This window comes from Agaricus bisporus (genome assembly GCF_000300575.1).
Source record: "Agaricus bisporus var. bisporus H97 unplaced genomic scaffold AGABI2scaffold_1, whole genome shotgun sequence".
Lineage (NCBI taxonomy): Eukaryota > Fungi > Basidiomycota > Agaricomycetes > Agaricales > Agaricaceae > Agaricus > Agaricus bisporus.
In genome coordinates this window covers 2872510-2882050 of record NW_006267344.1, presented here as the reverse complement: position 1 = coordinate 2882050, position 9541 = coordinate 2872510, and the positions used below count along the sequence as shown (strand labels likewise).

The following is a 9541-nucleotide window of genomic DNA, read 5'->3' as shown; positions in this document are numbered from 1 at the left end:
ACGTCGACGTCTGCCAGATCACACACTATTATTTCTCCCACGCTCTAAACACTCTCGGCACTCTCTCTTCCCGGCCGCCCATCTCCTCTCCGACCGCCCGTCCGCATCCCCACGCGTGCACCATCCCTTCCCCCGAATACCCCGCCGCAACCCACTCTCCGGCCCCCGCACGCCCCGATATCGCACCCGGCACCCGGCCCACCCACGGCTGCCCGTCCGCCGACATGGCCATAATCCCACCCCAAACCCCGGTAACCCCGGCAGATCGCCGGAAATACTGCGTGGTGCCGAGATACGCGGCAACTTTGCCATGCCAGCCCCGGTCATCTGCATTTCCAATCTCTGTCAGGTGCGCGTGGTGCCTGAAAAAACCCCCGCCCATCATCAGCTCACCACTGGGCTGCTGCGTCAGATAGTCAAACACCATGTACGACGACCCAGGATACATCACAAACGACCGTGAACCCGTCTCTGTCCACTTTTCCTCTGGCATCTGCACCGTCATCACTGCCCGCGCTGGTATCACCTTGCCCCGCAACCCAGGCAGCAGATGCGACACCCACGCGTTCGTCGCATGAACCACCTGTCGAGCCCGAATCTCTCCCCGAGGCGTCTTTACTGCATAACCCCCCTCGACATCTTCAATACTCGTACACGGCGTATGCGTCAGCAGATAAAATCTGTTCTCTTGGGTCAAAAGTCTCCCTCATTTATACTGGTAATCTGTACCTCGAAGGATATCTTTTCAATAGCCTCTCCAGTATCCCTGTCACCAGTCGATACGGATGCACCGCGCCACCACGGCTCGCCACACACCCGACCACAGACGGAGCCAGTTGCAGTTCCTGTCAAAAAATCAGGTATTGATCACATGCTCGATACAAACACCAACTTGAAGCATGGCTCTGTCCTCTACAATCTCCATGTCACTCCCTTCCACAGGCAGATCTTGCTTAAACACCTCGAGCAGCTTCTTTGCATTGCGATACAAACTTGGATTCTGATAGACATCGTAGGCACGCGTCTCGCGGCATTGACTTTCCTCTAGCAACTTTTCCTCAGAGGCCACTGCCAATAACTCGTCCAAATGCGACAGGCGGAACCGCACTATCTCCCCCGCCACCTCTGCCCCATGTTTCTTCTTCAGCTCGCTGTACTCTTGATACAGCACAGGCGTAATGTGTCCACCGTTCCTAAACTGACCGTCAACACTGTTACACAGGCATACTCGTTCACATACCGTCCCGTCGCCCCGGAGCACGTGTCCCTGGCCTCCAGCATGACCACGACCACTGTCTCCTCGTCCAGGATCGCTCTTGCAACAGACGCACCCGTGATTCCGCTCCCAATGATAACCACATCTGCATATGTCGGAACCGTCGCATCAGAACCATGTTTAGCGATACGAGACGGAGGAGACATCCAATAAGACGGGCAGGGATCATCAACAGGGATCCCTGGCGAAGCAGTCAGACGTTTGCGTAGTCGACAAAGGGTCGGGGAAACGAGCCCGAGCACCCAGAGAAGGGCTCGTAGGCATGGGTTGTCTAGCATGTCTGTTGTAGATCTATACAGTGCAATTCCATTCATTTAATGGGCATAGTGGCGTGTTTGTTTTGAAGGACGTCGGACAACAGCGGTAAAGCGGACATAAATGAAAACACTGATGGCGTTTGTTTTGATCAGCAATGCTCTCCTCGTCCACCGACTTCAGTTTCTTCTCCTCCGCCATCCCGCCCTCCTCCTCCTCCGTCATCGTCAAGACCAGGCGCCGCATCCAACACCCCCCGCCACCGTCCTCCCCGTCCTCCAGCCCCGTCCACACAGAACCTATCCTCCGCCCCGCCTCCTCCCCGCCCTTTTCCTCTCCCCTCTCAGAACCCTCCTCTCCAGTAAAAAAGAAGCGCAAACGCGAAGAGTCTGCCCCCTCTTGCCCGCCAGAATCTAAACGTCCTCGCGCGGCGCCAAAGAAGAAACCCAGAAAACGCAACTCGTCCCTCACAGCCTCATCCCGCGCCCCATCACGCGCCCACAGCCGTCAGAGCCGCCTCACTCCCTCCCCCGAACCCATATACCGCAGCGACAGATCGCGTTCCGCGTCCCTCTTTACCGGCCTCGACTCGGATGCGCCTCTTTTCCAGCGCAGGTGGCGAATAGACCAGGATGGACATCCAGGAGGCACTTTTCTCAGCTCTGAAACAATAGTCAAGCGGCTCATCAAATCTTACAAGCCCTGTATGCAACTTGCTGTTTTTTCATTCGATTTTTACTGACGTCGGTCAGATTTTAGGAATCCCGCTAACCCCAATGACAGGTCCTTTGACACCGACCCCGATAATTATCCCGTCGCTGAACTTGAATACCCCAATACCAGCGCAAAGGAGAGGTTAGTGCCGCTACACGTCAAGCACCTCTCTCCTCGCCATTCAATCGCGTCACAGGTTTATTCTTCTTGCGCCTAAAGATAAAGACCACTACAACCCCATCATGGATTTAGAAAAGTCACTCATGACAATCGTAGAATGTGAGACGCTCTCACCCTTTCTCCCTCTGCCCACTGTTCATGACAAAACCCCAAAAGTTTATTTAACGCCCACGCAGCAGGCACTGTTTGGGCCTCTCCCTCATGAATCCTTCACCGACGTTGATTCTCCTCCCTCATCTCCATCCCCGTCGCCCTCTCCGCCTCAATCCCGAGCGTCAACTGTATCGGCCACCAGTATAGAGGACCTCCCCATCGATGCATTCGCTATATTTGACACTGCAACTCACGTCCCACTCCTTCGTGCTCTCAGGCGTGCCATCAATTTACAAGATGGACCGCTCTTCCTTCGTGCCCTAGATGCGATTAATGCAAAACTGCGCAGTATAAAATATCCCATATCGACCGATCCATTCGAGCCTCCCCCTCCCAATCCTCTCATGAATGTTGTCGAGTCATGGACGGAACCTGGGCTTCCCAAACCGGTTCTCATGCGTGTGATTGATGAAAATTATCAGCGTGCAGTAGGGCCCAACGTCAAAACGTTGAAGAAGTACGAAGCGTTTTCGAGCACTGTCTATGGAGAACTCATGCCGAATTTAACTCATGAGATTATACGATTGACACAGTTGCGAGAAGACTCGTTGTTTTTGGATTTGGGGAGTGGTGTTGCGAATGTGGTGGTTCAGGCGGCGTTGCAGACGGGATGTACTGCGTATGGGATTGAGCTTATGCCTCAACCTGCGCGTGTGGCGAGGGATATGGCGGAACAAGTCAAGATACGAGCGAGGATGTGGGGGATTGATATTGGGGAGATTGAACTTGAGGAGGGGGATATGTTGAAGAGTAGACGGGTGGATGAGTTGATGTCGAAGGCGGATGTGGTGTTGGTGGATAATAAGGTGTTTGAAGAGAGCTGTGAGAGACATTGTTTTCTTTTCCTTTCTGATTTTGTTGACTGACTTTGTTGTTAGTGAATGAGGCGCTCAAACCAAAGTTTTTGGATCTTAAGGAGGGCGCTATCGTGATTTCGTTGGCGCCTTTTGTGAGTTCGCTGAATGCCCGTATGACGGAACGCAACGTAAAAAAAATTCATCTCCACTCAATCCATAACGAAATGTGTACATTGACATTTTTTTTCTTTCAAAAAGGTCGACGATATCAGTGCCATTTTCGAAGTAAGCGAAAGGCAATATCATTCGGGAAGTGTATCGTGGGGAAATAGTGGAGGATGTTATTATGTGCATAGGGTGGATAGGGTGGGGTATGCGAGGATTAGGGAGAGGTTTGAGAGTGCGAGGATGAGTATGGGGAGTCGGAGTCGGAGTTCGAGGAGGAGGATTCAGACGGGTTAGTAGTAGAGGTGATGAGATTACTACTACCTGGTTTTGTGTGTTATATTGTTTATTAATGTTAATGTAATTTTGAGTCGGACTTTTTGTTATAGGATTTATTTGTTTTTTAATGCTGTTTGAGTATCGTGTGGGCACTTACTTACAACGAGTGTTTACTGAAAGATCGCGTGCGGCCGTCGTTGTTGAGTGGGCGGTGCATTCATAACCCGTTGCGATGCGACGGATGAGATAATGACGTGAAATAGTGACATGTTGACGCGTTGATGATGGTTTCAAACTCGATTTTTGATGGCCATACAACTGCTTACAACATCACTGTAGGAACTCAAAACTTGGTAACTTTCTGCTCGGACTACCTTTAAATGTTGATGATTTTGGGCTCAGAGGACTGATTATGTATTTTTTATCTCTTTCGTTTTTATGTTTGTTTGTTTTTTCGGCTTGATACTGAAATTTAATTTAATCAAATTTAAGTTCAGCTTTTTCGGACTGTTCCTTACTGGTCCTGACCCTAGTACGTCTTATTTGGGTGTTCGCCTCCGTCTCTATGACTCCGAGCTGTAAATTCGAGTCATTTTATTAAGGAGGTGATGGCGGGATGTGATGGGATCAAACCCGCCACATACATAAGCAAAGCGCGTGCGAGGGCGGGAGGGTTGTGCTTGTCTCGGTCGTCGCCGTCGCCGTCGTCTTCAATCCACCCCACAAAATTGTTTATATGTATTCTTTTCTACCAGACGAACTCCTCAAAGAAATTCTAGCACCTGCTCTCCAAGTGCCAGATGCATCTTTTGCATGTCCCAGTGGCGATTCACCTTTCGCGAATTACACACCTACCACTTCTGGTTATCTCCTGGTATGCAAAGACTGGCTTCGCGTTGCTACACCCCTCCTCTACTCTGTCGTTGTCCTCCGCTCCAAAGCCCAAATTCAGGCTCTTGAATCTACACTCGAATCGACGCCTGTCCTAGGCACGTTTATCAAAAAGTTGCGCATCGAAAGCGGGTATTGCGCATCTTTGTCCGTGATTTTTAAACGTTGTGCGGGGAGTTTGACGGATTTGTGTGTGTCATTGGAGATTTATTCGGCGGATGTTGTGGTTGGGATTTGTAGTACTCTGGGGTTGATCAAACCAAAGAGGTTGATTATCTATGATTTATCTGGCAAGTATATCAGGAGGAAATTGACGAATAAGAAGAGGGATCAGTTTGTGGAGGTTTTGAGGGAGTATATTGCGAAATGGGATAAACTTGTGAGTGGATTTTTTTTCTTTTTTTTCTTTCCCTTCTCACGTTGAATTGAACGCCACTTTTTCTTTCTTTTGTGGGGGGTGTTTAGACTATAGTTACATTACCTTCTAATATGGGTTGGAACAGCGGTTTCCCAGATTTCATCGATGCCATATGTCAAAGCCAAACCATCGAAGTCGTCTCTGTCGGTCATCTGTCGTATTTTTATGATTGGATGCGCAAGTTGAGTCAATCGAAGAGCATTAAGCAGATTCTTGTCAAAGGAAATCGGAAGACTGTACATTTTTCAGTGACGAATGCTTATAATCAGAATCCAAAGTTGGAGAAACTGTTGCATTGGATTGAGTAAGTTTGTTGTCCAAAATTTTTTTTTTAACATTCGCTTAGGTTTTTTTTTTTTTTTGGCACAGTGAGGACGTTATAAATGCGACAGATACCGACTTTTTGGACGACAATCCTTCATCGTTGCCATCATCGTCATCATCGGTAGCTCTTGTAAAACGAAACTGGGTTTCGGATTTACCGGATACCGCTCTATCTAACGTCCTCTTTTATGCGATGGGTATCGACGAAATCGAACAACTCGACCCGTTTTGTCTTCCTGGCCATGTCAGACGAGAGTACCAGTCCTACTATCGAAGAAAACTCGTCCTAGTTTGCAAAAAATTCCACGTAGGTCCCTCATTACAATGTGAAATGCTTTATAAACGCCTATAACCCCACAAAATAATAGATACTCGCTTTACCCCTTTACTATCGATCTATCATGATATCGAGCAACAGTGATGTCCAAATCTTGAATGTCGTTTTCAAACGAAACAAAAAGTTGGGCGCACTCGTCAAGACGTCGATAATATACGAATTGAGTCATTCCGCCGAACTCAAACATAACCTCACCAAGTTTTTCTCCTACACTCGCAACCTCCGTCGCGTCATTGCCAACCGTCTAGCCTACCCTGGTTATACTACAGCAACACAAGACGTTTTAGATTGGAATTCGCTTTCCGCCTTGGCGCAGAAAGCGGGGTCGAGGTTGATGGATTTGGCTATCCAGTTGCATCGACCTTCGCAACCCAAGTCGCCGGATTTGTTTTATCAGTTCAAGGGTTTGAGGTGGTTGGATTTTTCGTCTCCGGCGAGATTTGAGTTTGATTCTGCGGATGTGGTGAAGACGGCTTTACCGTATCTGGATACGATCACTTGCAGTTCCTTCAGCAACACTTTTTTGTTATTCATGAGCTGTTTGAAGTGCGTTTCTTGATCTTGGTTTTTTCGGTTTCAAGTACTGAACCTGTTTTTTTATAGTCTCCCAAAAATCAGATGTGCTCATTTTTTAGTCCTTGATAGATGTGATGGGGCGATCACCTTTTTACGAAAACATGGATCAAAACTACATACTCTGGAACTTCCCTTCCTTCCAGGAGTCAGTGTCTTCGATGTTTGCTCAAATCTCAAAAAATTCATCATCCCAGGTGAAAAACACGGGGTACGTACGGGTTTGCCCACAAAAACTCCAATACTTATCTTATCTTAATCCTCAAGTATGGTGTGGCCGAGTTTTTCTATAGCAATAACGAGCACCCGTTACAAGAGATTCACATAAAGACTAGTGATGTGCTTCGAGGTGCGGAGAAGGATAAATTCAGATATCTTGGTGGACTCGATTTGTCCAATTTTACTTCGCTGAGCGATATACGGGTCGATCGGCGTGTTTGGCCTGTTACCGAGTGCGTCTTTTTTTCGTATATTCCTTTCCAAGCCTTTTAAACCATTTTCTTCCTTTTGTGGATAGGCATGAGATTAAGAAAGATCATTGGGTGGCTTGGGCGGAACGGTTGCAGGAGTTGTATGAAGTTAATATTGTGAATAGTCAAGGTAAAGGATGGAGACGTCGTCTTCAGGCTCGACGAGAGAAATGAGAGAGGACTTGGGCCACCCCATGGAGAGAGACACGTAAATATATATATATGTATCGTATACTATTGAATATTTCTAAATTATTCTCATTGTTTAAAAGGCTTACACTATACCCGAGTATAATAATATTTACACTCAAATTTCTGGGACCATTATGGCCGCTTCAGGATGAAAAGGAGCGGTGGCCGGGACTGGTTTGTCGTGGACCATTCGTTCCTCAGCGAAGAACAATGATACTTGTGAACAGCTCGAATTTTCCAATTACCAAACAAGTCAGACGAAAAGCGAAGACTATGACCCCTGCATAGTTTCTATCTTTTGTTCACTTCCAAGGTACAAGAGCAACAACTATTTCTTGCCCAGGTCTGCCCAGTAAGACTACACTCCACATTTATTATTAACGAGGTGGACAGCAATGTCCAGCGTTCAGGCCAACAAAAGGGGTAGCACGAAGATGCAATTGAGGGAATGTAAGAGATAACTCTGTGGTATAGGGTGAACTTATGTTACTGAACATGCACATGAATTCCGCGGGCTAGGTATATTCAAAGTCCAATAGATAAAGAAAACGGAAAGATGGACGACCAGATCACATGAACTTTTCCTTGTAGATCCATGCAAGACCCACGTCACTTGCACCTTGTGCAACCTAATTGCAAAGACTCAGTCATCAGGCACCAGGACAATAAACTGTATGACATACTGCAGCGCGGTACCATTTTGCAGCCTCCTTCCGATCTTTCTTGCACCCTTTGCCATTGGCTAGACAAAATGCAAGATCATTCTGAGCGTCTGCATCTCCCAGACGGGCTGCAACCGAATAATAGCTCTAGAAAATGGTTTAGCTAGACCTAGATTACAGGGAAAGAGATACCTACCACAGCCATCTTTTGATCTTTGACAACGCCCCATCCGTGAAAGAAACACTGCCCGACTTCATATATAGCCAAGACGAGTTCACTCTGATTTGGTCAGCTGCGATACCCAGATAGAGCAGAAAACGATCGCTTACCTGTACAGGTCCAGTATCAACGCTATTCCCCTTTCTTGCACTCTCCAGATCAACAACAGCATGTTCCGCAGCCTTCCTAAGCCACTTGAACCCAACTTTCTCGTTCTTCTCACAGCCCCACCCATGCCTTAGCGTGAGGCCCCACATGAGCATACCAACGCCACAACCGCCATTCTCCTTGGCACTCTTCTCGAAATACATGGCTGACTCTTTCAAGCGGTTTGCCTCATGCTTCTGAATGCCTAGAGACAGAAAATCGTGAGGCGTTTGTGGGTCTACAGGTACATGTGATGAAGGATCTTTCTCGTTAGGGGACGTTGATTGTTGCAGAGGACTAGGCGGTGCATTCGAGCTCTGAGGCTGTGGTGCAGATTGTTGTATATGGGATGTTCTCGGACTGGAAAATTCGCTGCCCGCGGGGGAGGATACAGGACTTTCAAAATTATAATACGAATAAGTGGAATATAGACTTGCGGGAGAGTCGCTCCTTTCAGGCGGGAACCTAGGAAGGGCGACGGGCGCTAGAGTGGATAGAGTATTCGAGCCACCGATAATTTGTGATGCAGTGGGTGGTTGTGAAGAATGCGGATCCGAGTGGAGGGTAGGTGACCGACAAGATGAAGTACCGTTACGCATAGGATCGCTGTTCAAAGAAGGTGAATGGGATTGATAGGGGGATTTCAGAGCGGGCTGGTGGTTCTTGGCTGGTGGACCTGCATACGGATTCGGCAACGAATCTGAAGGCGCGAGTGCCTGAGGCTGTGACCGATGATTGGGACCATCGACGGCGTTGTGGTACGGATTCAGAGGTGATTTGGAGCGACCAAAAAACTTCATCTGTTGATCTGGTGGTGAGCGAGATGGTGATAGAGACGGGGTACGGTTGGCATTTCGTTCCAGGACTCGACGCTTTTGTTCGTCCGAGTTCTGTGGCAGTAAGGGTGGCGTCGTGATTTGAAGCGGTGTTAATACACCACTTTGCGTTTGAGATGACCGCACTGGTCTGGAGAAATTTGATGTGATGGGCCGGACCACAGGTGTCCTTCCAGCGCGCTGAACATTATTGTCGGCATCTGCTGACGAAACAACAACGGTCGGCACCGTAGTCGTACGGCTTGATGTCGTCGTTGTTTGAGTAGGCATCTGCTCCGAAACTGAGTTATTGTGTGTTTCAGTGCGAGGCTGTGGGTCATAAGGTCGAGCCGCTTCAGAAGTAACGCCAGAACGCCAAGAATCACGAATGGCAGGGTCGATTTGTGAGTAGACACTCTCAGCATCGAGGTATGAATACTCTGATCCTTGATACACACTTCTCGAATCCACGGACGTCCTGGTATCTGCATAGGATCCTGTGATTGAGGCAGTAGCCATCGAACCACGTGCGAAACCGCCATGCAAGAGCGGGGAAACTGGAGATTGTTGCTGTCGTTCAGAAGGGTGTTGAGACGCTACTTTAACCTCCTGGGTGTAGCCTTCGTATGTGTAGTCGCCATTCTGGACCTCCGAATCGGCGTAGTCATCGATG

The 9541-nt window shown here is 48.3% G+C and overlaps 4 protein-coding genes across 4 annotated transcripts; 1 reads left to right on the top strand and 3 right to left on the bottom strand.

Annotated features, from left to right (window-relative positions):
• Positions 1 to 13: 13 nt before the first annotated feature.
• On the bottom strand, positions 14 to 1326 carry AGABI2DRAFT_190075 (hypothetical protein). The gene is made up of 4 exons (XM_006454777.1): positions 1241 to 1326; positions 893 to 1193; positions 730 to 845; positions 14 to 680 (listed from the first exon to the last, which is right to left on the bottom strand). Exons 1-4 carry the CDS (start codon positions 1279 to 1281, stop codon positions 29 to 31), a joined length of 1110 nt encoding a protein of 369 aa, XP_006454840.1. The 5' UTR covers positions 1282 to 1326; the 3' UTR covers positions 14 to 28.
• Positions 1327 to 2137: 811 nt separating this feature from the next.
• On the top strand, positions 2138 to 3890 carry AGABI2DRAFT_190074 (hypothetical protein). Its single transcript, XM_006454776.1, is given in 7 exon segments — positions 2138 to 2235; positions 2284 to 2386; positions 2442 to 2524; positions 2582 to 3400; positions 3457 to 3563; positions 3634 to 3854; positions 3868 to 3890. The coding sequence occupies 4 exon segments, from the start codon at positions 2488 to 2490 to the stop codon at positions 3835 to 3837; spliced, it is 1167 nt and encodes a 388-aa protein (XP_006454839.1). The 5' UTR covers positions 2138 to 2235; positions 2284 to 2386; positions 2442 to 2487; the 3' UTR covers positions 3838 to 3854; positions 3868 to 3890.
• A 2738-nt stretch (positions 3891 to 6628) lies between these two features.
• Positions 6629 to 6970, bottom strand: AGABI2DRAFT_133507 (hypothetical protein). The gene is made up of 2 exons (XM_006454775.1): positions 6880 to 6970; positions 6629 to 6814 (listed from the first exon to the last, which is right to left on the bottom strand). The coding sequence occupies exons 1-2, from the start codon at positions 6899 to 6901 to the stop codon at positions 6672 to 6674; spliced, it is 165 nt and encodes a 54-aa protein (XP_006454838.1). The 5' UTR covers positions 6902 to 6970; the 3' UTR covers positions 6629 to 6671.
• Positions 6971 to 7444: 474 nt separating this feature from the next.
• AGABI2DRAFT_215410 (hypothetical protein) lies at positions 7445 to 9313 on the bottom strand. The gene is made up of 4 exons (XM_006454774.1): positions 8017 to 9313; positions 7883 to 7966; positions 7708 to 7833; positions 7445 to 7653 (listed from the first exon to the last, which is right to left on the bottom strand). Exons 1-4 carry the CDS (start codon positions 9157 to 9159, stop codon positions 7594 to 7596), a joined length of 1413 nt encoding a protein of 470 aa, XP_006454837.1. The 5' UTR covers positions 9160 to 9313; the 3' UTR covers positions 7445 to 7593.
• Positions 9314 to 9541: the final 228 nt, after the last annotated feature.